The sequence below is a fragment of the Coregonus lavaretus genome (genome assembly GCF_964263955.1).
Source record: "Coregonus lavaretus genome assembly, chromosome: 7".
Lineage (NCBI taxonomy): Eukaryota > Metazoa > Chordata > Actinopteri > Salmoniformes > Salmonidae > Coregonus > Coregonus lavaretus.
The window spans coordinates 22,581,646-22,607,668 of record NC_139994.1 but is presented as its reverse complement, the minus strand read 5'-3'; the positions used below and the strand labels follow the sequence as shown (position 1 = coordinate 22,607,668).

General features: G+C 41.4%; 2 protein-coding genes across 5 annotated transcripts; one reads left to right on the top strand and one right to left on the bottom strand.

The window, feature by feature from the left end:
- The first annotated feature begins 2,725 nt into the window (after positions 1-2,725).
- On the top strand, positions 2,726-6,358 carry LOC311132703 (frizzled-1-like). The gene has a single exon (XM_084165975.1). The coding sequence runs from the start codon at positions 2,965-2,967 to the stop codon at positions 4,618-4,620; it is 1,656 nt and encodes a 551-aa protein (XP_084022101.1). The 5' UTR covers positions 2,726-2,964; the 3' UTR covers positions 4,621-6,358.
- Positions 6,359-13,823: 7,465 nt separating this feature from the next.
- Positions 13,824-25,321, bottom strand: LOC311131783 (interferon-induced protein 44-like). 4 transcript variants are annotated; one of them, XM_084164913.1, is made up of 9 exons: positions 24,949-25,321; positions 24,387-24,509; positions 23,537-24,050; positions 22,708-22,759; positions 22,417-22,612; positions 20,985-21,137; positions 20,703-20,874; positions 15,433-15,533; positions 13,824-15,264 (listed from the first exon to the last, which is right to left on the bottom strand). In XM_084164913.1, exons 3-9 carry the CDS (start codon positions 24,015-24,017, stop codon positions 15,079-15,081), a joined length of 1,341 nt encoding a protein of 446 aa, XP_084021039.1. In that variant the 5' UTR covers positions 24,018-24,050; positions 24,387-24,509; positions 24,949-25,321; the 3' UTR covers positions 13,824-15,078. The 4 variants fall into 4 exon arrangements, with proteins under 4 accessions (XP_084021039.1, XP_084021041.1, XP_084021038.1 ...); XM_084164915.1 differs by having other exon boundaries at positions 13,850-15,264; positions 22,558-22,612; positions 24,949-25,018; XM_084164912.1 differs by lacking the exon at positions 24,387-24,509 and having other exon boundaries at positions 13,850-15,264; positions 24,949-25,305.
- Between the last annotated feature and the right edge of the window lie 702 nt (positions 25,322-26,023).

Genomic DNA, 26,023 nt, shown 5'->3' with positions numbered 1-26,023 from the left:
ATCTGGGATGCAAAAAGCAGAATTTGAAGTACTGCTGGTACATTATCAGACAGTTTTACAGTGCTGCCCATTACAAAACAAAATATGTGTTCTAATCATCTGTGGTGCAGAAAAGGAGGCATTCTTCCAAAAGTGCAGATTTCAGGTCTTTTGAGACCCACATCTGCTAGGAAGTGCTGACTTCCAAAGCTAGGACTGGGAGGGGGGACTGGGGAAGCATGCATAATTCAGTAGGGGGAGCCGCAAGGTCAGCCTATTAAGGCGAGATAATGTGGTCAGATCCGGACTGCTGCTGGGACTGCAGTGACAAACATAGAAGGGTAGGGTTTTTGCTAATATTCATTAGTGGGCTTTTGTTGTGTGTGTGTGTGTGTGTGTGTCTGTGTGTGTGTGTGTGTGTGTCTGTGTGCGTGTGTGTGTGCGTGTGCGTATGTGTACATGTATGTGAATATGTGCTGCAATATGTCGCTTTTGTGTTTGTCTCTGTATCCTCCTTCTCTGCCTCTCTCCCCCCTTTTGATATTCCTTGGCTGGCATAGCTACACCCCCCCCAAACCCCAAGGCCACTGGGGCCAGCTGTGAGTCCGTCACTCCACAATCGGCTTAAATTTCACACCTCCTCTCCATCAGGCGTTAATCCGACCAGGGACAGCAGACCCCTACAGGCCCAGCTGCGTGAGTAAGAGCTGGGCCTCTAGCATGGACTACAGTAGCCTTCTCTCTCAGACTCCAAGGAAGAGGGAGGGTGCAACTTTCAGTGCCAATATGATATGATATAATGACATGGTGGTGGTAGAGTACATAAGGTTTATATAAGTGGTCTGCCTAATAGAGACAATTAAGATGATTGATTAGTTGATACCGCTAACATGATAAACTCATATGATTTGATTAGGGAAGTTATTTGATTCCAAGGTGATTATGAAATTATAACGTATGTGTGGCTATTATAAATGCATTGGTCGGCCCAAATCATTTGCAATGTCAAAAGCGGTGTGGATTTCTGTCTGTCTTTTAATGTAAACTATATCAATCAAAATGTATCAGATTAAGCAAGTTTTCTCTCAAGAAATGGATGAAAACACATACCAAGTCACTAATGTTTGTAAGGAAATAATACTAACAGCATATCAGTGGTGTGTATTCATGGATGCCAAGGGAAGCCAGGCTTCCCCAAAAAAGGACCAAGAAAAACTAAATAATAATCATAATAATTTGTATCTTTCCTCTCTCTGTGTTTCATAAATGTCCTTCAGTTCACAAGAGGCTGAATGTATCTCACCAGAGAAAGCATCCAAGCGAACGAAACAGCGCCCCTCTGTCTCTGTATGTGTAGCCCATCTATGCAGTCTGGTCAAAAAGAGTATGACATTGTTGCCTCCTGTTGCATTGAATGCAAGGGAAGCCAGCGAGCGTTTGGCCTCCCTTGACAAAAAATATATAAAATAATAGCCAATCAGCATTTAGCTAAACTGAGTGAGCTCAGCTGTAAATGGTCCTCCTGGCACACCAAAAAGAGTGTCAAGGGAAGCCTGTTTGTATTTGGCGTCACACCAATCACATCACATTAGAAGCCAAAGGTCATTGACAGAAAACTTGAATTGTTGCATCTTGTTGTGTCGTTGTCCTCCGGTGGCTAGCTAGCTAAAATCATCCCTTTCCTAAATTAGCCATGGATGGAGATAGGGATTTGGACTGGCGATTCTGATCCAACCATAAATTCATACATTGTGCCCCTGGCCTGAGAGGATGGAAGGTCAACATGTAGCTAGATGTAGTAATGTTACGCTAATGTTAACTAGCTGGCCTGGTGCATCGTGAAAGGAATGTTAACTAGCTGGTCTGGTGCATCATGAAAGGAAGTTAGGCTAGCGAGCAAGCCTTTTAGTCAGGTAGCCTAGGACAACAAAAACTAAAAGATGTATGACAGAGTCATAGTCCATTTAGGCAACATGAGAGAGGAGGATGGCATTGGTGTCTCTCCACAAGTAGGGTGAGTCAACATGTTTTTTCTACTTGCATGAACACACAGACACACACACACTCATAAATCAGTATCATGGACAGCCACATCATATTTAGCTTACTTAATTGGACTAAATCGTTATTGGTATCTTTTGTCACTGTTTTAGACTAAGTATAGGTGATTAGATTATGTTTAAATGGTGTTGGAATAGTGGAGGAAGTGCCTGTTTTCTTCGTGAATTGTGGTAACTCTCCATGGTTCTAGATGTTTAGTAGCCAGAAAATGTCGGAAACATTAACTTGCTTGACCATGCTGTAGGTCATGTAACTGTTTGTTATATGCAATATGTTTTGTTGTTGTTGCTCTCCGGTTTTGTGATGAAAAAATTGTGGGTTAATTTATTCTGCCACTCTGTCTCTTATTGTCTTGGCCTTAGGCCTATATATCACGGTGTCAAGGCATATAAACGAACTGGTTCCCCGGTGATTTTACCCAGCACCTCTACTGCAACATACACACATTGGATACAGTTTTTATTACACATGTAGCAACTTTCAGTCAAAAATAGGAAGACTGCATGATATTTTAAAATTCATGGTTTAGTAGGATAAAGAATAGACTAGAATAGAATAGCGGACCAAATATTAACAATCTTGGAAGATTGAGATGATCCCTAAAAAGTAACCTACGATCTGTTTCAAGGCTCCTCCCTCCGTGAATAGTGGGAGACTAGAAACCCGGCCGCAACCATCACACAGACAGTTGGAGACAGATAATGGCTACACACTGACAACAGGCGTATTTAAAATATATTGTGAGTAGCCGAGGTAAATTGTGGAAGTGACCACCTCGGCAAATATATAAAGTAACGTATGTAGCCTATCATAGAAAACAGTACAGTCGTTTATGCTTTTGTTTTATCCGAGGAAAGAATCCAGTGGTCTCGAGTCTGCGTGTTTACGCGCGGACGGAAAGTGGCGTGTTGGAATTCATTTGGAATGGGGAACGACAAAGTTTGTAGGATGTTTTCCCAGTTGCTGGTTCTGATTATTTTTGCACTTTTACGACAAGCAGATGGTCAGTATGGCGACCGTGGAATGTCTGTTCCTGAACATGGCTTTTGCCAACCTATTTCCATTCCTCTCTGTACGGATATTGCCTATAACGAGACTATCATGCCAAATTTATTAGGTCACACCAATCAAGAGGACGCGGGGCTTGAAGTGCACCAGTTTTATCCGCTTGTGAAAGTTCAATGCTCTCCTGACCTGAAGTTTTTCCTCTGCTCCATGTATGCCCCCGTTTGTACTGTGCTGGAACAAGCACTGCCTCCGTGCCGCTCGCTCTGCGAGAGAGCGAGGCAGGGCTGCGAGGCGCTGATGAATAAATTCGGCTTCCAGTGGCCTGACAGCCTTGCCTGTGAATCTTTCCCTGTTCACGGAGCGGGTGAGTTGTGCGTCGGGCAAAACGTGTCTGATAGAAGCGCTCCTATTAATCCTACATCGGATGTAACAGAATCACCTTATGGGCAGCATAGGACTGTAAAGGGACAGTTTAGATGCCCAGTTGCATTGAAAGTACCCCCCTATTTGAACTACCGTTTTCTTGGGGAGGAGTATTGTGGTGCACCTTGTGAGCCCTCAAAACCCCATGGAATTATGTACTTCAATGAGGAGGAGTTGAAATTCGCCAAGATATGGATTGGAATATGGTCTGTGTTATGCTGTGCATCCACTCTGTTCACAGTTCTGACCTACTTGGTGGACATGCAGAGGTTCAGCTACCCAGAGCGACCCATCATTTTCCTATCAGGCTGCTACACTATGGTGTCAATAGCCTACATCGCTGGCTTCTTGTTGGGGGACAAGGTGGTATGCAATGACCGCTTTGACAGCGACGTCAAAACGGTCGTCCAAGGCACCAAAAAGGAGGGCTGCACCATTTTGTTCATGATGCTTTACTTTTTCAGCATGGCCAGCTCCATCTGGTGGGTCATCCTAGCCTTGACGTGGTTCTTGTCAGCCGGGATGAAGTGGGGTCACGAGGCCATCGAAGCCAACTCGCAGTACTTCCACCTGGTGGCATGGGCGGTCCCTGCCATCAAGACCATCACCATCCTGGCAGTGGGGCAGGTGGATGGCGATGTTCTGAGCGGCGTGTGCTACGTGGGCATTAACAGCGTGGACGCTCTCCGAGGCTTCGTTCTGGCACCGCTCTTCCTCTACCTCTCACTGGGCACCTCGTTCCTTCTGGCCGGCTTTGTGTCACTGTTCCGCATCCGGACCATCATGAAGCACGACGGCACCAAGACGGAGAAACTGGAGAAGCTCATGGTGCGCATCGGCATCTTCAGCGTACTCTATACGGTGCCTGCCACCATCGTCATTGCGTGCTACTTTTATGAGCAGGCGTTCAGGGAACAGTGGGAGAAGAGTTGGGTGAGTCGGACGTGTAAAAACTATGCAGTGCCATGCCCCGGGCACCATCACCCGCAGATGTCGCCAGACTTTACCATCTTCATGATCAAGTACCTGATGACGTTGATTGTGGGCATCACCTCTGGCTTCTGGATTTGGTCGAGTAAGACGCTGAATTCGTGGAGGAGATTTTATACGAGACTGGCGAGCAATAAACAGGGTGAGACGACAGTGTGAGACCTTATACTGTTTGTTGTCCCCTGAACACACACACAGATACATGAACTGAAGAAAAGGCTACTGGGACACACTTAAAAAATATATGTAAATAAGCTTTTTTGGAGAATTTTTTACGCATATTTGTATTTAAAATAGACCACACATTTGATTCTCGTCAATCACACTTTGATCTAAAAGGAAGAAAAGCTCTTATCTAGTTCAATTAGGAGAATTGGACTGTCTGAACATTTTCATTAATTCTATTGGTGCTCCATTGAACTCTTTCATGTCATCTCTTTAGTAGCGTTTCATGTGAACTATGGGAATATCTCAATTGCATACTCCTTGCGTCCTCTACCCTCGTCTCCTTCTCAAACCCCATTGGATGAGAAAGCCAGAGGTCCCTCCCCTATGCAATTGAGATCTTTCCTATGTTGGAGAAAAAGTCAACAAGGTTCTGCTGGACTTTTGCTGTATTTTATGGGTCATAATGACCTTGTTCAAAATCATTCCATAGTCTGTCCACTATTTCAAACCTGGAAATTGGCCACTTTATAGTTTATTCTCGTTTCTATTGACATTTTGTTTTACCATGTGTTTTCAGGGGATGTTTGACCATTCATTTGTCTTTCACCATGTGTATTTTGTGTTTTGGGGATATTTTACCATTACAGTGAATGCAGACTGCTCCAAATAAATATTGGATTAGGGGTTGAGATCAATATCCCTATGTGTTAACAAAAGGCCTGTCGCTATTGAACTATTTTGAATTTAGCACTCATTCAAAAGCCTTTTACGTATGGGGATAGCTACAAAATGATTACTTTCTATACCCACAAGCTATACAACTGGAATTGACTTTGACAATAATGGGATGCTCAGTCCAGTGCCTTTGTTTTAATGAAGAGAGTATGGGTGGAGTTATTGTGGTTGAAATCCAATAATCCAGCTGTCTACACAATTATCCAACAGCTGTTGATGAACCTCTTTCTAGTCACCAAGGGATTGTTCTCTGGTGACTTCACGCACATTATTCTGCTTAAATGGGTGAAAATGTACTAATACCTCACCCCCCATGGCATCCTTGAATAAAACATTCTCAACTTTAATGAGTTGGCCTCCTTAGAAATCTGTCACATTCATGCATGTATGTTGCGCATATGTCATATTCATTATTTTATAATACAAAGCAAAGCTTGCATCCAATTTTAAGTCACAGTTCTATAATGGATGGTGTTTTGACAAGGGTCATTTGAGCCTCAATGAGAAATACTGAGGAATTTTATAGATCATTTGACAAAGGTAATTCATTGAGCTCTTGCTTCCCTAATGCACATAAAGGGTCATGTTCATTAGGTACCAAACAGAAGAAAACAGACACAGGGAGGGAATATATGGACTTGTCCAATAAGAAGTTTTCCATTGCAAAATGTTTTCTGTTGCATGCCCTAATGAACACGACCATGTTGTTCACTTGATCTCGATGATTCTTCATCTCCAGTTACACATTTTTATCAAAGGCATCAACGCTGATATTGATCTTTCTGTTTTAACTCTGTGGTATATTTTCTTACCCAGGTATTACATTTTCTTAATCAGAGCCATTTTTATAGCGCTACATTTGTATAGAGTTCAATCTTGTTTGTATGCTGTCCAATGTTTATAAATTGCATATGACTTTCTACTAACAACCTTTTTCTTTCTACCAATGTGTATATTGAACAGATAATCCTAGCATACCATAATTTAAATGAAAATAAAAGCTCCCTCCATTTTATACACTTTAATCCTGGTTTGGAATTCATCTTTCTTTGTGGTGAAGGTTTTGAAAATGTTTTGAATTGCAACAATTTCAGCTAAAATCTTGCCAATGTGGAAGTGTATAGTGCTTTCTGCTTCTCTGAAGCTACTGGTTGTCTTTTTAGTACAGTAGATAGTGTAACACTAATCTGTCAAAAATGTAAGCCAACAAAGGTAACTCAAAGGTATTAGACTAAGAGCTTTGTGAAACTATTTGAAACCGTTGACAGTCTAGTTGATTTACTACTGGGTCGTGTTCATTAGACACCAAATGGAGAAAAAAACTGACTGAAATAGGGAGGCACTACCAAGACTTGTTAAAACATTTTTCCTATTGTGTACTCTAATAAACAAAACCCTGAGTTACTGAATAGAAAAGTATACTTTGAAAGAAGGTAATAAAGTATAGTGCCTATAGTCCAGTGGTTCCCAAACTTGGGGTGAAATTGAAATGGTGTCCCCTGAGAAAGTCTGTAATCTTATCAAACAAAATTACAAATACAACCATGTAGTGTCAACTAAGAGACCTTTTACACTATTAGATGTGTTTATTATGTGTTGGGACAGCCTGCTGGACCTAACATTGAATAGATATGAAACACACAGCATTAACTAGGGTCTAGTGTCAATTTTGGGTTTGGGAACCCCCTGGCCTATACTAAAGACCACGGTCATGCTTGGAAATGCTGAGTGCAACAATGGCCATGTATCTACACTGAGTATACCAAACATTAGGAACACCTCCCCCCCCGGCTTTTGCCCTCAGAACTGCCTCAATTTGTCTGGGCATGGACTCTACAAGTTGTCGAAAGCGTTCCACAGGGATGCTGGCCCATGTTGACTACAATGCTTCCCACAGTTGTGTCAAGTTGGCTGGATGTCCTTTGGGTGGTGGACCATTCTTGATACACACAGGAAACTGTTGAGAAAGAAAAACCCAGCAGCGTTGCAGTTCTTGACACAACCGGTGTGCCTGGAACCTACTACCATACCCTGTTCAAAGGCACTTAAATATTTTTGTCTTGCACATTCCCTCTCTGAATGGCACACAATCCTGTCTCCTCCCCATCTACACTGATTTGAAGTAGATTTAACAAGTGACATCAATAAGGGATCATTGCTTTCAACTGGATTCACTTGGTCAGTCTGTCATGGAAAGAGCAGGTGTTCTTAATATTTTGTAGACTTAGTGTATATCAGTACTTTGACCTTCAAATGGCAGACATTTCTAAGAAATATTAACTTTCAAAATCTCTTGCTACTTTTTAGTTAGAGAATGAACTTTCTAATGGTGTTACAAATAATGTAGGCTATAGTCATTCTTTCACATAGTAGAATCAATGAGCAAGTCGGCTAATATTAGCAAATCAGACAAAAAGCTCTGACATTACTATATATTTCATAGTTCACAAAGATGAATTTGAATAGAGCTTGATTTAAATTCTATATTCATCATTATTAATGACCTAGAAACTCAAATGTTTATCAAAGTTGTCTGGCTTACCCACTTGTCTTACATCATGAAATTCCACTGGGTCTGGTACTGCAGAAATGCTGCTTAAAGCCCCACTGTGATATTTACAGCTGTGGTTACATTTCTCCAGCCCCATCCCTAAGCTTTATGGCAAAAAAGTGGCTGCAGTTTTGCTGAAAAACAAATTAATGATTGTGGCATTAATGTTCTCACACATAAAGCACACTTGTGCTATCACATCCATGATGAACATATATTTCCTGATAGCACTCCAAAATGGAGTCAGTCAGTCAAACTGCCATGTTGGCAAGGCCGCCAAGGACGAGTGAGTCACTGAAAGGCTATGAAAAGAAGTCAGAGACGTGAAATTGCATGGACCACGTGGCACTGCCAAACATCTGTTTCCAGAAAAGATGTTGTTGGTTTGGAAACAATATGATAAATCAAGCAGAGATAGGAACTGATGGCACACGACACACACTGAATGAAACAGTGGTCATTCACCACACAGTACACCGCATAACTACATAGTTGATTGTGTTTGGTTTATATTACAAGGTCATTCTTGAAAAGTTTAGCCCCATTATTCTCCCCAAGCATTGACAAGGGAGACCTACAACTGCTCATAATTTTTTTTAAAGAAATTCAACATTTTGAATTTTGACGTGACGCGGCGGGTGGGTTCAGCCTCCAAATGCTTCCCCCAAACGAAACCACAGCCGGCACCAGCCCTCATTAGTGTTCTCCCTAGTCCCTGAGCCACCACTTACAGATGCAGGCTACCCAGCTTCCTACTCACTGGAATTCGTAGACAGAAATGTGGCCGAACTACTGCTTCTGGTGAGGGGAATTGAGCCAAATGGCAGCGGACCAAGTGACCAAGGCCTCCTCAGCAGGCTAAACTCAATCTTTGTGGGGGGAAAATCTTGATTAAAAAGAGTTCATGCACTACTTCCACCCTTATAGATGATATTACACTGAACAAACATATAAACGCAACATGTAAAGGGTTGGTCCCGTGTTTCATGAGCTGAAATAAAAGATCCCAGAAATGTTCCATACACACAGAAAGCTTATTTCTATCAATTTTTTGGCCACACATCCCTGTTAGTGAGCATTTCTCCTTTGTCAAGATAATCCATCCACCTGACAGGTGTGGCATATCAAGAAGCTGATTAAACAGCATGATCATTACACAGGTGCACCTTGTGCTGGGGACATAAAAGACCACTCTAAAATGTGCAGTTTTGTCACATAACGCAATGCCACAGATGTCTCAAGTTTTGAAGGAGAGTGCAATTGGCATGCTGACTGCAGAAATGTCCACCTGAGCTGTTGCCAGATAGTTGAATGTTCATTTCTCTACCATAAGCCACCTCCAACGTTGTTTTAGAGAATTTGGCAGTATGTCCAACCGGCCTCAACCGCAGCCCAGGACCTCTACATCCGGCTTCTTCACCAGCGGGATTGTCTGAGACCAGCCACCCAGACAGATGATGAAACTGTGGGTTTGCACAAACTGTCAGAAACAGTCTGTCAGAAATGCTCAACTGCATGCTCGTCATCTTCACCTGGGTTTTGACCTGACTGCAGTTCAGCGTCGTAACCGACTTCAGTGGGCAAATGCTCAGCTTCGATGGCCACTGGCACGCTGGAGAAGTGTGGTCTTCACGGATGAATCTCGGTTTCAACTGTACCGGGCAGATGGCAGAGTATGTGTGGGCGATCTGATGTCAATGTTGTGAACAGAGTGCCCCATGGTGGCGGTGGGGTTATGGTATGGGCAGGCATAAGCTACGGACAACAAACACAATTGCATTTTATCGATGGCAATTTGAATACACAGAGATACCGTGACGAGATCCTGAGGCCCATTGTCGCCATTCATCCGCCGCCATCACCTCATGTTACAGCATGATAATGCACGGCCCCATGTCGCAAGGATCTATACACAATTCCTGGAAGCTGAAAATGTCCCAGTTCTTCCATAGACTGCACACTCACCAGACATGTCACCCATTGAACATGTTTAGGATGCTCTGGATCTACGTGTACGACAGCGTGTTCCAGTTCCCGCCGATATCCAGCAATTTCGCACAGCCATTGAAGAGGAGTGGGGCAACATTCCACAGGCCACAATCAACAGCCTGATCAACTCTATGCCAAGGAGATGTGTTGCGCTGCATGAGGCAAATGGTGGTCACACCAGATACTGACTGGTTTTCTGATCCATCCCCTACTTTTCTTTAACGTATCTGTGACCAACAGATGCATATCTGTATTCCCAGTCATGTGAAATCCATAGATTAGTGCCTAATTTATTTATTTAAATTGACTGATTTCCTTCTATGAACTAACTCTGTACAATCTTTGAAATTGTTGCATGTTGTGTTTATATTTTTGTTCAGTGTAGTTTGAGCCTCGAACATGGAGACCCGGGCGCCTTTTATGTTTTGTTGTTTTAATGCGTTGTAAATCCAATGTTCAACCCTATATACAGCAAACCAATAACATTCCCAGGACATTAACTAACAGTTCTGATTAGGTTTTGATGTAACATTAGGATTATAACACCCCAAAAACACTCATAGATAGTCTGTAAGCGACCTATCAGTGAAGACAAAAAGCTGAGAAAAGGAAACTACTGTATATGTATCACAGCATTTCTTTAAAGGGGAGGGGGGAAGTTGATGGGTTAAAATGAGATTAGATGGTCATGCTGAGTGTTTTACAGGCAGGGGCAGACCAACGCCCGGTGGCAGGAAACAAGTAATGACTGGAGTCAGTCATGTATTTGTTCAGTCTGTCTGAGGTACTAGCATGCTTTCTCCCTCTCATCTCTCTCTTTCTATCTTCTCTCGCTCCCATCTCTCTTCACTCTCTTTTTTCTCTCTTTAGATTATTTGTTCCATGCAAATATGACCCAATGGATATCTGTTACAATTTATTTTCGCTTTGCATATCTAAATGAGTATTATTGCACTTTTATGTAACTTGAATATCTTGTCTCTATTTAAAACTACTCCCTTGAACAGCATTGACTAAACTAAGAGAGGAAATAGGAAATAGTTTAAAGAAATAGTTTGCTTTTTTCAGAGAAACAAATCAATACAGAGCCATGAAATGTGTATTCAGGTTTTGTTTATTGCATGTTTTGAAACTCTGAAAGTTAAACATTCAAAAGGCACTCGCACATCTGAGCTATCTTTGTTGCAAGTGCATTGTAACAGTTGAATAACGTGAGAAAAAAAAAGAAACCCGCACACTGCTCTTGCTAGTATCACTGCTCTTTATTAAGCTTTACATATTGGTCTCAAGGCCTTCATCAGAGCCTTTGTCAGAAACTCTGAAAGTTGAAAGCATTTTTGCTAACTCTTTGGTGGGGCCCATGTATTCTGAACAAGTAAATATATCACAGCTTATGTTACATATAGATTATAATTGTTTTAACATGTTGGGCAAGGGGAATTGGGGAAAATTGGGCTTGGATCCCAGAGTTCCACATACATGTTCGTACTTAGAAATGTTACAGATTGCTTCATATAGGCCACGGGTGTCAAACTCATTCCACGGAGGGCCGAGTGTGTGCAGGTTTTCGCTCCTCCCTTGTACTTGATTCAGGAATGAAGGTCACTAATTAGTAAGGAACTCCCCACAACTGGTTGTCTAGGACTTAATTGAAAGGAAAAAACAAAAACCTGCAGACACTAGGCCCTCCATGGAATGCATTTGACACCCCTGATATAGGCCTACTACTACACACCAAGCCTCTGCCTATTAGCCACAACTGTTATTGTAACCATGACCTGAGGAGAACCAGGAAACAGACAGTTCCTGATCAGATGTGACCTTTATTTGACAGCACAGCAAAACATACATTTTACATAACATGCTGTGAAAAGGCTATGACATGTGACTTAGTATTATTACTTTTTGACTGAAGATAATAATGTGCATTTTTGCTAAACTAGTTTTGTACTTTCTTCTGTCAAATTCAGTTATCGGTTTTGATAGCATAGGGAAAATGAGATAAACAGCACTGCAAATGATAATGTTAAATCATTTATTCACCATGCATACTGAACAATTTCCTTTTTTTCCTTTTTGATAGAGAGCTACTGTATCAACTCCAATGAGCCATGGCATTCTTCAGAAAAAATATGTGTGTGCCTGGAATCTGCACAAAAACTGGATGTAACACACTAGGAGCTTATGCTGTTTTGGGGGCAACTTTAATGAAGTTAAGATTGCAAAGGGAGGGTATATTACTGGAAACTTTCAAAGTTTACCAGTAAACTACCAGAATTTTGCTAACTCTCTGTGTGGCCTTATCACATGAAATAATTCAATAAGATTATTAAAAAATATAAAATAGAATGACAAAGCTGTTAAACATTATCCTAAATATAAACCATCAACTTATGAGGGTTTCAGTATGAAATATCCTTTATATATATTTTTTACACACTCAGATTTATTTTACTATGTCAATATATATTTGCTGTCAATGTTTTGGAGTCAAACAGGTGGCAAATATGAAAAAAGTCAATAGTTGAGAGTTAATTGAAAAGAATGCCATTGTTGATATTAAAGGCTTTTTTCATTAATTAGGCTATTTTCTCTTGAACCATATGGTCTATCGACTAGAAACTCATGGATAATTATATAGAAAATAAATACTATATATGAATATATACTCTTTCAACGTTATTCAAGTATAAATTACCAAAGTAACCATATATTGCCATAGATTTTCTGTTCATTACCAAAATTACAGAAGATTCCGGTAATTTAGGTAATTTAAATAAATATAAATAAATATGCCATTTAGCAGACGCTTTTATCCAAAGCGACTTATTTGCCGGTAGCTCTGCAATCCTAAATCAAGTACTCCTGCTCATATGGGCCTAATGCTCACTTGAGACCCATATGAGATACGCTCAAGTAACAAACAGTATCCTACTGATATAAATACATGATGTACGCAAAAGTCTTGCACGCACAGATCTTAAATTAGGATTAGGTCTAAAGAGTGGTCCAAAGAAAGCCTCTCATAATTCCAATCGGTGAACGTGGATTGCAATCTAGAGCTCGACTGCCATGGTGCCAGATGGTTTGCATTTAAGTCACTTCAAAAGTGTTTATTATACATCAAAAGGTAATTAACTCTCATTTACACAGTTAATGCCCAGTGGGTGAGGGTATGGGGCATGGGGAGTTGAATAGTTGCTGTAAGCAAACGGATGTTGACATTTCCGAAGATAGCCCTTTTGACATTTACAGTTCACTTTTGTGGGAATGCTGTTGCGGAAATAAATGTGTGTGTGTGTGTGTAACGTTGCAGCATGTGTGCCTGTTTATGTGCATGTGGGCATACGTAAAGTGTTTACATCTACAAAAGAGAGCAACATGTGTTAATGTATCTCTACAAATAACATTGTATTCCAGATCTTCAAGGTAAATCAACAGATGCACATTCAAAATTGGCTGCCCCTATATGACCCATTTCTGGTCTAGAGAAGGTCAACTGCTTTGTGATAAATGGCTTTGAGACAAATGGGGTTTTCACAGGCAGGTAACTGCATGATACCAGACCCTCTGTCATCTAATAGCTGGTGAGTTATGTCCGCTTTGCTTGAATGCAGTGGTAGTGGCAGTGTCTGGTTTACCGTTCACTTAACCTTCAGAGTGTGTGTCAATAGGTTCAATGTACCAACCAGCTTTGGTCACAAGATAAAGGAGGGTCTGTGTCTGCCTCCTCGTGCATGAATCCTTATAATTTCTGAAGTCTGCAGGTATGTGGTATTTGGTGCATAAAAGAAACACTGGCATATAATGTTGCATTCTTGTCTGGAATTTCTAAGACCATGGGAAATATATGCTCATTTCCAAATGCATGCATCGTACTAATATTGCATTCTTAATAAGATCAGTCTGTCCAAATTTCGCATCAAATGTAATTTGTTCTCATTTAACCAAGCTCAGAAGACACTTTTATTTGTAATCATTATTATTCTTACTGCACTTAACATCTCAAGAACGCACAGCAGAAACTGTGATTGGATCAATGTATTGAACAATATAGGAAACATTATATATCAAATAACCAAAAACTTGAAACTACCTGTGTGTGCGCATGCATCCGTGAGAGAGAGATGATTTTAGTGGTTTTAGGAATTTGTGAAATATCATAATTACATACCATGCGGAGACATCAACTTGAAAACTAAAATCAATCCTTTCAGTACATTGTTTTTGTTTACTTTCTCATTTACAGTAGTAACTCCAAGGACTCCAAACTATTGCAGTATAGCAACCACAGCCATTTTTGCAATGCCACCAGGTGGCTTCAAAACACACCTCTCTTTATTTCACTGTTTATCTCATGTTTTATGTTTATTGGTTTTGAATGCACACACCGTGGCACTATGAATTGGTCATGTTGCATCTTATCCAAGTTCAGTGAATATGGTGACAGGAGCCATAGAAAGGCAATATATCGTCCTCTGGACAACAACTAAATGTGTCAATCAACCAACAATGCAGTGCATTGTCATCACCAAGCCTAAAGCGTTACCAAGAATAGAATTAATAACATACGATATTGTGATAAAACTCTCTACATAAACAATGCTTTACAATTACAGTGATGCAACTGTACTGTGCTCTGGGGCACTTGCATACAATAGACATTTGCTTATAGAGACAGTAAATAGATGATTTTCCCACACTTTGAACATTCCACAGGTAGAGTTGCTTTGTCAGAAGATTATTCACTAGGCCCCACCTTTTCCTTTAAACCTTAACTCAATTGGGTTACAGTCCGTTTGCATTGGTACATGTATTCATTGTTTAGGTATGTTACTACTGATTGAAAGAAGGGAAATTATACCTTGAATTTGCTTTGCACTGTCACATCAAAGCTCTATCACAAATTGAATTAAGATGTTAAAGGAACATTAGGGCCAGTGTTTGTCATGTCACGTGAAAAGGTACAAAAATAAGTAGTCTAAGTAAAGATAGGAGTCAGAAAGAGCAATGTGTTATAATATCCACATAAAATAATGATAATGTCCACTTGCATGATAACATGTACCAAAATAATATGGATATCTTACACAGTTAACAAAATAATATGGGTATGCAAAAAACTATTTTTGTCTTCAGAGTATTGATACTTGATAGTGGGACTGTGAAGAGGGTTAGAGTTCTTCCTGCTCCTCTTCAAGCTGGTTTTCAAAGAAGCTGTCAGCATAGTTCAACATCTGATCCAGAGCACTGAGTAGCAGGATATCAGTGTCCTGATTCAGCTCCAGCTCCTGGCTGTAGTTCTTCACTGGCAGAATACCGGACACAGGAATACCCAGGGATGCACTCAACTCCTGGATCTGAAAGACGGACACACACGGACACACACACCAAATGCAGTGTGGTTGACCACTTATTTTATTTTTTATATACATAAATAACAATCTGCTCCAGACGTGAGAGATATTAAGCAGGATAGGATTTAAGATTGGCAATGACAATTAAATAAAATGAGTCACACGGCTCACCTTCCTTTGTATGTAATGGCTCAAATAAACATTCTGCAGCTCTTCTGACACTAGGGGGCAGGCCTCATCCACTTTGGTCAGTAACACCAGTTGGGGAATGCCTAGGACAAACATGCAGAACAAGAAAATGAATGTGTCAGGATGTTTAAATGTAGTATTCCATACAGAGTTACCCACTGAAATAGGATACACACTTTACTTGGAACACCTTGTTATGAAGTGTTATATTTATTTAGAAACAGGAGTTGAAAGCACCTCATATTCATAGAGCATTATGAAACTGTAGAAAAAAGCAATAAAAGCACACAATGCCACTTATAATCACAATATAGAGTTGAAGTCGGAAGTTTACATTCACCTTAGCCAAATACATTTAAACTCAGTTTTTCACAATTCCTAACATTTAATCCTAGTAAAATTCCCTGTCTTTAGGTCAGTTAGGATCACCACTTTATTTTAAGAATGTGAAATGTCAGAATAGTAGAGAGAATGATTTATTTCAGCTTTTATTTATTTCATCACATTCCCAGTGGGTCAGAAGTTTACATACACTCAATTAGTATTTGGTAGCATTGCCTTTAAATTGTTTAACTTGGGTCAAACGTTTCTGGTAGCCTTCCACAAGCTTCCCACAATAAGTTGGGTGAATTTTGACAGAGCTGGTGTAACTTATAATATAATAATAATATGCCATTTAGCAGACGCTTTTATCCAAAGCGACTTACAGTCATGCATGCATACATTTTTTTTGTGTGTATGGGTTGTCCCAGGGATCGAACCCACTACCTTGGCGTTACAAGTGCCGTGCTCTACCAGCTGAGCTACAGAGGACCTAACTGAGTCAGGTTTGTAGGCCTCCTTGTTCGCACATGTTTTTTCAGTTCTGCCCACACATTTTCTATAGGATTGAGGTCAGGGCTTTGTGATGGCCACTCCAATACCTTTACTTTGTTGTCCTTAAGCCATTTTGCCACAACTTTGGAAGTATGCTTGGGGTCATTGTCCATTTGAAAGACCCATTTGTGACCAAGCTTTAACTTCCTGACTGAGGTCTTGAGATGTTGCTTCAATATATCCACATGATTTTCCTTCCTCATGATGCCATCTACAGTGGGGAAAAAAAGTATTTAGTCAGCCACCAATTGTGCAAGTTATCCCACTTAAAAAGATGAGAGTGGCCTGTAATTTTCATCATAGTTACACGTCAACTATGACAGACAAAATTAGAAAAAAAAATCCAGAAAATCACATTGTAGGATTTTTAATGAATTTATTTGCAAATTATGGTGGAAAATAACTATTTGGTCAATAACAAAAGTTTCTCAATACTTTGTTATATACCCTTTGTTGGCAATGACACAGGTCAAACGTTTTCTGTAAGTCTTCATAAGGTTTTCACACACTGTTGCTGGTATTTTGGCCCATTCCTCCATGCAGATCTCCTCTAGAGCAGTGATGTTTTGGTGCTGTCGCTGGGCAACACAGACTTTCAACTCCCTCCAAAGATTTTCTATGGGGTTGAGATCTGGAGACTGGCTAGGCCACTCCAGGACCTTGAAATGCTTCTTACGAAGCCACTCCTTCGTTGCCCGGGCGGTGTGTTTGGGATCATTGTCATGCTGAAAGACCCAGCCACGTTTCATCTTCAATGCCCTTGCTGATGGAAGGAGGTTTTCACTCAAAATCTCACGATACATGGCCCCATTCATTCTTTCCTTTACACGGATCAGTCGTCCTGGTCCCTTTGCAGAAAAACAGCCCCAAGCATGATGTTTCCACCCCCATGCTTCACAGTAGGTATGGTGTTCTTTGGATGCAACTCAGCATTCTTTGTCCTCCAAACACGACGAGTTGAGTTTTTACCAAAAAGTTATATTTTGGTTTCATCTGACCATATGACATTCTCCCAATCCTCTTCTGGATCATCCAAATGCACTCTAGCAAACTTCAGACGGGCCTGGACATGTACTGGACATGTACAGGATTTGAGTCCCTGGCGGCGTAGTGTGTTACTGATGGTAGGCTTTGTTACTTTGGTCCCAGCTCTCTGCAGGTCATTCACTAGGTCCCCCCGTGTGGTTCTGGGATTTTTGCTCACCGTTCTTGTGATCATTTTGACCCCACGGGGTGAGATCTTGCGTGGAGCCCCAGATCGAGGGAGATTATCAGTGGTCTTGTATGTCTTCCATTTCCTAATAATTGCTCCCACAGTTGATTTCTTCAAACCAAGCTGCTTACCTATTGCAGATTCAGTCTTCCCAGCCTGGTGCAGGTCTACAATTTTGTTTCTGGTATCCTTTGACAGCTCTTTGGTCTTGGCCATAGTGGAGTTTGGAGTGTGACTGTTTGAGGTTGTGGACAGGTGTCTTTTATACTGATAACAAGTTCAAACAGGTGCCATTAATACAGGTAACGAGTGGAGGACAGAGGAGCTTCTTAAAGAAGAAGTTACAGGTCTGTGAGAGCCAGAAATCTTGCTTGTTTGTAGGTGACCAAATACTTATTTTCCACCATAATTTGCAAATAAATTCATTAAAAATCCTACAATGTGATTTTCTGGATTTTTTTTCCTCAATTTGTCTGTCATAGTTGACGTGTACCTATGATGAAAATTACAGGCCTCTCTCATCTTTTTAAGTGGGAGAACTTGCACAATTGGTGGCTGACTAAATACTTTTTTTCCCCACTGTATTTTGTGAAGTGCACCAGTCCCTCCTGCAGCAAAGCAACCCCCCAGCGTGATGCTGCCACCCCCATGCTTCACGGTTGGGATGGTGTTCTCCAAACATAATGATGGTCATTATGGCCAAACAGTTCTATTTTTGTTTAATCAGACCAGAGGACATTTCTCAAAAAAGTACGATCTTTGTCCCCATGTGCAGTTGCAAACCATAGTCTGGCTTTTTTATGGCGGTTTTGGAGCAGTGGCTTCTTCCTTGCTGAGCGGCCTTTCAGGTTATGTCGATATAGGACTCATTTTACTGTGGATATAGATACTTTTGTACCCGTTTCCTCCAGCATCTTCACATGGTCCTTTGCTGTTGCTCTGGGATTGATTTGCACTTTTCGCACCAAAGTACGTTAATCTCTAGGAGACAGAACGTGTCTCCATCCTGAGCGGTATGACAGCTGCATGGTCCCATGGTGTTTATACTTGCGTACTATTGTTTGTACAGATGAACGTGGTACCTTCAGGCGTTTGGAAATTGCTCCCAAGGATGAACCAGACTTGTGCAGGTCTGCAAAAAAAAATCTGAGGTTTTGGCTGATTTCTTTTGATTTTCCCATGATGTCAAGCAAAGAGCCACTGAGTTTGAAGGTAGGCCTTGAAATACATCCACAGGTACACCTCCAATTGACTCAAATGATGTCAGTTAGCCCATCAGAAGCTTCTAAAGCCATGACATCATTTTCTGGAATTTTCCAAGCTGTTTAAAAGGCACAGTCAACTTAGTGTATGTAAACTTCTGAACCACTGTAAACAATTGGTGGAAGAATGACTTGTGTCATGCACAAAGTAGATGTCCTAACCAACTTGCCAAAACTATAGTTTGTTAACAAGAAATGTGTGGAGTGGTTGAAAAACGAGTTTTAATGACTCCAACCTAAGTGTGTGTAAACTTCCGACTTCAACTGTACAACATTCTTGCTAATGATATCCACATCCTCTTGTGCCTTATTGTTTTATTGTACAGTTTCATAATGCTCTATGACTTGCTTTATAAGTATATACAATATAACAGTATGTACAGTCGTGGTCAAACATTTTGAGAATGACGCAAATACTAATTTTCACAAAGTCTGCTGCCTCAGTTTTGATGATGGCAATTTGCATTTACTCCAGAATGTCATGAAGAGTGATCAAATGAATTGCAATTAATTACAAAGTCCATCTTTGCCATGAAAATTAACTTAATCCCAAAAAAACATTTCCACTGCATTTCAGCCCTGCCACAAAAGGACCAGCTGCCATCATGTCAGTGATTCTCTCGTTAACACAGGTGAGAGTGTTGACGAGGACAAGGCTGGAGAGCACTCTGTCATGCTGATTGAGTTAGAATAACAGACTGGAAGTTTAAAAGGAGGGTGGTGCTTGAAATCATTGTTCTTCCTCTGTTAACCATAGTTAACCATTTATCGGATCATCAAGAACTTCAAGGAGAGAGGTTCAATTGTTGTGAAGAAGGCGTCAGGGTGCCCAAGAATGTCCAGCAAGCGCCAGGACCGTCTCCTAAAGTTGATTCAGCTGCGGGATCGGGGCACCACCAGTGCAGAGCTTGCTCAGGAATGGCAGCAGGCAGGTGTGAGTGCATCTGCACGCACAGTGAGGCGAAGACTTTTGGAGGATGGCCTGGTGTCAAGAAGGGCAGCAAAGAAGCCACTTCTCTCCAGGAAAAACTTCAGGGACAGACTGATATTCTGCAAAAGGTACAGGGATTGGACTGCTGAGGACTGGGGTAAAGTAATTTTCTCTGATGAATCCTCTTTCCGATTGTTTGGGGCATCCGGAAAACACCTTGTCCGGAGAAGACAAGGTGAGCGCTACCATCAGTCCTGTGTCATGCCAACAGTAAAGCATCCTGAGACCATTCATGTGTGGGGTTGCTTCTCAGCCAAGGGAGTGGGCTCACTCACAATTTGCCTAAAAACACAGCCATGAATAAAAAATGGTAACAACACATCCTCCGAGAGCAACTTCTCCCAACCATCCAAGAACAGTTTGGTGATGACCAATGCCTTTTCCAGCATGATGGAGCACCTTGCCATAAGGCAAAAGTGATAACTAAGTGGCTCGGGGAACAAAACATAGACATTTTGGGTCCATGGCCAGGAAACTCCCCAGACCTTAATCCCATTGAGAACTTGTGGTCGATCCTCAAGAGGCGGGTGGACAAACAAAACTCCAAGCATTGATTATGCAAGAATGGGCTGCCATCAGTCAGGATGTGGCCCAGAAGTTAATTGACAGCATGCCAGGGCTGATTGCAGAGGTCTTGAAAAAGAAGAGTCTACACTGCAAATATTGACTCTTTGCATAAACTTTATGTAATTGTCAATAAAAGCCTTTGACAATAAAAGCCTTTGATACCATAGTAACATCTGACAAAAATATCTCATAACACTGAAGCAGCGAACTTTGTGAAGACCAATACTTGTGTCATTCTCAAAACTTTTGTCCACGACAGTACAAATATATCAATTATAAGAAGTTTCATTGATTTGACATTGACTTGTCCCTTTTCAAAACATATCGTCCACCATTCACTCACCTATCTGATTGGTCTTCTTGCGAATGGCGGCAAACTTCTCAAAAATTTTGGTAGACATCAGAGAGACTCTGCAGGCGTCCACCACGTACACTACACAGTGGATCTGATCCTTCAAACTGACATGCTTACGATACCCAGGTACATCTTCACTCAAGGGTGTCATGGGATTAAACTATAAATGACAAACATGGAGGTTGGTTTTTGTTTTGTTAGATTTGATCAATGCTGTATTCTCTCCTCCTACTGCTAGTTTGCGTTGTGCCTCCAGCCCAGTCTGCATACCTGGTAGCGGTCCTGAACATGACCTTTGTAAATGTTGACTATGTCCTCCATGTCCAAGCCAGCTCCTGATGCCTCCTCCATTCCCATGGTGTCACACAGGATCAGGGGTATAGGCTTACCACTCTTCCCCGACTTGATGGTGAAGGTACGGAACTAGGGAAAGATAAGACAGTCAGCACGCATCTGGGTGGTTGGCAATAGTGGTGTATGGGTAAAATCACCGGGGAAGCCAAGCCAGGAAAAAAAAGCCATAATACAACCTATGTGTTGTGATAATTGCATTGTTTGCTCTATAACCTGTTAGTTCATATGTCTTGACACCGTGATATATATGCCTAAGGAAGACAATAAGAAGACACAGTGGCAGAATAAATTCATCACTTTGTTTCATCACAAAACTGGAGAACAACATCTGTCTGGTGAAGTCCACAAAACATATTGCATGTAACAAACAGTTACATGAAAAAAAAACAAAAAAACAGTTACATGATCTAGAGCATGGTCAAGTAAGTTAATGTTTCCAACATTTTTGGACTACTAAACAACTATTGATTTAGAACCACGGAGATGTACCGCAAGTCGCAAAGAAAACAGGCGCCACCTCCACTATTCCAGCACCATTTTAACTTCAACATAATCTAATCACCTATGCTTAGTCTAACACAGTGACAATTAAAAGATACCAAAAAAGATTTAGTCCAATCAACATAAGCTAAATATGATGTGGCTGTCCATCGTAGCCTACTGATTTCTGTGTGTGTGCGTGCAAGTAGAAAAAACATGTTGACTCACCCTACTTGCAGAGAAATGGCAGTGCCATCCTCCTCTTTCATGTTGCCTAAACGGTATATGACTCTGTCATACAGTACACACGTTTGGTTTTTGTTGTCCTAGGCTACCAGGCTAAAATGCTTGCTCGCTAGCCTAACTTCCTTTCATGGGCAACAATGTGCCAGGCCAGCTAGTTAACATCATTAGCCTACTACAGCTAGGTACATATTGAACTTCCATCCTCTCAGGCCAATGTATGAATTTATGGTTGGATCAGAATCGCCGTTATAATCATTGGCCAGTAGGGAGAATTAAGTAAAACCACAAGTCCAAATCCCTATCTCCATCCATGGCTAATTTAGGAAAGGGACGATTTTAGCTAGCTCTGATGCTTTCTCTGGTGGGATACATTCAGCCTCTTGCGAATTGAAGGACATTTATGAAACACAGAGAGACTAAATATTAATTTGTATGTTTGTTTGTTGTTTTTTTCATTCGTCAATTTTTTGGACAAGCCTGGCTTCCCTTGGCATCCATTAATACACGCCAATGGCACTGGACCAACACACACATTCACGATCAACACATACATTAGATGTGGTACCTGGTCAAACTGACATAAGAAAGCACCCACCCATGCACACACCCACACACAGAGTACCTGGGTGGTCAGGCTGGTGCCTGCGCTGCCACAGATGGCCTGACTGGTCATGTTTCCTCTGAAGACAGAGTTGACAGAGTTGAAGAAGCTGGACTTGCCAGCCCCAACAGGACCCACGAGGAGAACCCGGACCTGACTCACTGACTTGACATCAGACTTATAGTTCTGGATTTTCTCCTTCAACTGCCGTTTCCTCCTGGAAAGTCAGGAAGGTGCAGGGATAGTTAAGCACAATGTAATGTAATGTGTGTGTGTGTGTTTACAGTTATGCTTAAAGTCAGCATTACATACTCAGCGGTCCACTGCATGTTTCTCCAAGGCTTCGTCAAACGACCTCCCACGTCTGGATGGGGAGAAATTAGTTTTATTTATCTTTTTTTAAAGGTAGGATTATTTATTTAATTTTTTTGTAATTTCAGAAAATGTCCATAATATATCTGCGGTAATAGTGGAATGATACTGTTTCACAGAGATATGTGTTTGGAATGCAGCCTAGTGCTAGGTGAATTGCAACAGCACTAGGCTTCATTCAAAACAAATCTCCCCCTTCCCCGCATCCCATTTCCCGTAACATTGCATAGACTCGCGCTTGAGCCTTTTACCTTCGGTTTTGGTCCACCAGCTTTAAACAGCTCTAAAAACGATATTTATTGTTATTGAAAATATATTTCACAATGATTTAGATGGTACAATGATTCCCTACACTATTCAGTGCTTGTTTTCTCACTGAAATGGAGCGAACAGTGTAGAATTTTAGCAACCAGGAAATGACAGAGCGGTTTCCACTAGATAATACAGCCACAAAGTGAAAACAGCCTTCCCATTTTGACAACAGATGCGGCTCGGGTGGGAGAAATCAATAGGCGAATATCACAGCCAATCACAACACTGGCGGGTAAGTATTGTAATACTGTGAAGCACTATCATTCCACTATTACTACAGATATATTATGGACATTTTTTTTTAAATTACAATGCAAAAATAAAATAAAAATCCTGTGTAGCACCTTTAAAACACAGTGTTACATTGTTTCAAAATGTAAAACAAGCTTGTGCACTGAAATATCTCCTTCGGTTAGTAGCCACCATACTCCTGAGTAGGTTAGTAAATGTCACTCACCCTCCACTCGGTACACCTCACATTCAGTCAACTGCAGGTCGTCGCCATGCATATCTGCTGCTTCAAAGTTGTAGCCGTTCCCTGCGTTATATTGGACTGTAGCTGTGTTATTGAACAGAAACACCAAGGCACCAAAATTCGGCCCAGTGTTTCCATTTGTGAAACCATACTGGCCATTGGCACTAGACACACGCAGTGCCTTTTTTCTTTCGTCATTGATGCTGTAGAGGAAGGCTTTGTCGTCATTAATAGGCTGTCCATTCTGAGTGTAGTCTTTGCTTGTGTAGGCTCCGAACAGGAAGCCAGCCTTGTTGTAGGCAGCGACTACAGTGGGTCCCTGGCTGTCGCAGCGTGCGTGAAAGGCTGCAGCTGTGTATCCTTGGACACTGGCTTTGTAGAGCAGACTGAGTCTGACATGGCCGAACAGAGACAGCAGCTTCTTCTCCTGATCACCAGATAGACTGGATGTTACCACACTCATGATGACACCCAGGAGGTTTGGTAGGAAAGAGACCTGATAGGAAATACATAAATAATGTGCAAGGTTAAAAGAAAAACATAAAAATCCTAAGTCTGGTTCTTGCTGTCGCCTTTCCTGGCCATGTGGCTTGACCATACAGGAAGGCCAGCTCTGCCCTGGTTATAGACATAAAACCAGTCGCAGGGGCTTTCCTTTGTGGTCAAGCCACATGGCCAGGAAAAGTGACAGCAGAACCAGACTTAAGATGTTGAGATTGGTGTGACATTGTTTCAAAATGTAAAACAAGATTGTGCACTGAAATATATTTTTTTACATTATGTGTGGTTAGGAGCCACTATACTCCTAAGTAGATTGGAAAATGTCACTCACCCTCTACTCTGTACACCTATTTAATTAGCAAGGTCTCGTGGCAAGCTTGAGGTTTGTTCCAGCTTTTACTTTCGGTTCCAGAATGTACTTTCCAATATGTCTTATAGACAACCTCAAGCTTGCCTAAATGGTTAAATTCAAGTATTAGTATATTATTTAAAGCTATCCAATGGACATTTCAATATACCCACTTATTCTTAAATCATATAACTTAGAAATGCCTCATGAGCTCAGTACAACTGTCTTAATCCATCATCATAACCCATAAGGTTGTTTTAATATTTGCATTTTTTTTTATTTCTAAACAAATAATGTATAGTTTCAAAATACTATTTTAATATAATGTTTACCTCATGGTCTACCATCCGTAGCTCTATCTAAGAATGTACTAAACTCCAGCCCCACCCTTCAGCTTTATAGCAAAAAGACAGACAGGTCACCATTTGGCTGAAAAACGAATTAAGGATTGTGCTTTTAATGTCAGCTAGCTATATGTTTAACAGTCCAACAGGCACACTACGCAATAACACACTGAGGGGAATCAGGTCCTTGACCAATTTACCTGCAAATGATCCAGATGGACTGTATGTCTCTCCGTTGAGGCAAACAAACAGATTAAAAATGAAAAGGAAGTTGACTACATTCCAGGTACTTTCCTAAAGGAACGGTGCAGGAATGCGCACATGCAGAAACGCCCCGAATTGCGGGCTGCAGTTGTACACTATTGGGAGTCCTTTGGAGTCTTCAATTTCACTTTCACATTTATAAGTTTAACTTCTAAAGGTAAAACGGCCAGTGGCCAACCAGTGCCTGCTGTCCCTGCAGTGTGTTCAGGGACCACCTTTTCCAATTCAACATGTTGAAACTTGTCCCCTCCAGTCCCCGTCCCCCCAGTCCCCAGAGTGTGTGGCGAGCCAGTGAAAAATATTGAGGGTGTCACGGTTTCGGCCGAGGCTGCTCCTCCTCCTGGTTCGGGCAGGCTTCGGCGGTCGTCGTCCCCGGAGTACTAGCTGCCACTGATCGATGTTTCATGTTCGTTTGGTTTTGTCTTTATGTTGTACACCTGTGTCTTGTTAGTCCTCGTTAGTGTCGTATTTAGTTCTCGTTGGTTGTGTTTGTCTTTGTGTGTGATTGCTAATCTGTTTTCGTGTTGGAGCTACGTACTTCCCTCCAGTGTTTTGGAGAGGGTTTTCGCACATGTTAGTGCGCCGTTTGTTTGACGCCTGTGTGCGCCGTGATTTCGCCTTCGGGCTTATTGTGCTTATTTTCTACGTGATTATTGCACTAAAGTCTTTTGGACTGAGCTTCTGCGTCCTGCGCTTGATTCATGCACCACACCCACCTTCAGCACCCCTTGACAGAGGGGTTGGTGATATGGAAGTGGTACAGACCCATGACCGTCAGAAAGACCCTATACCTTCCACCTCTAAAATGCTAATATCAGATTTAACAAGCCCTGATTCGCATTTCCATGTCCCTGAAAATCTGAGGGCAGATAGTCGGCAGTGGGACAGACAACGTGCAGAAGAAAAACACAGCTAGCTCTTGTGGTCTTGTCGATTTGGACTTGCAATTTGTAGAAATCAGTTTACAGATGGCAACAAAAATGTAATAGAGCACAACTTTTAATTAACGTC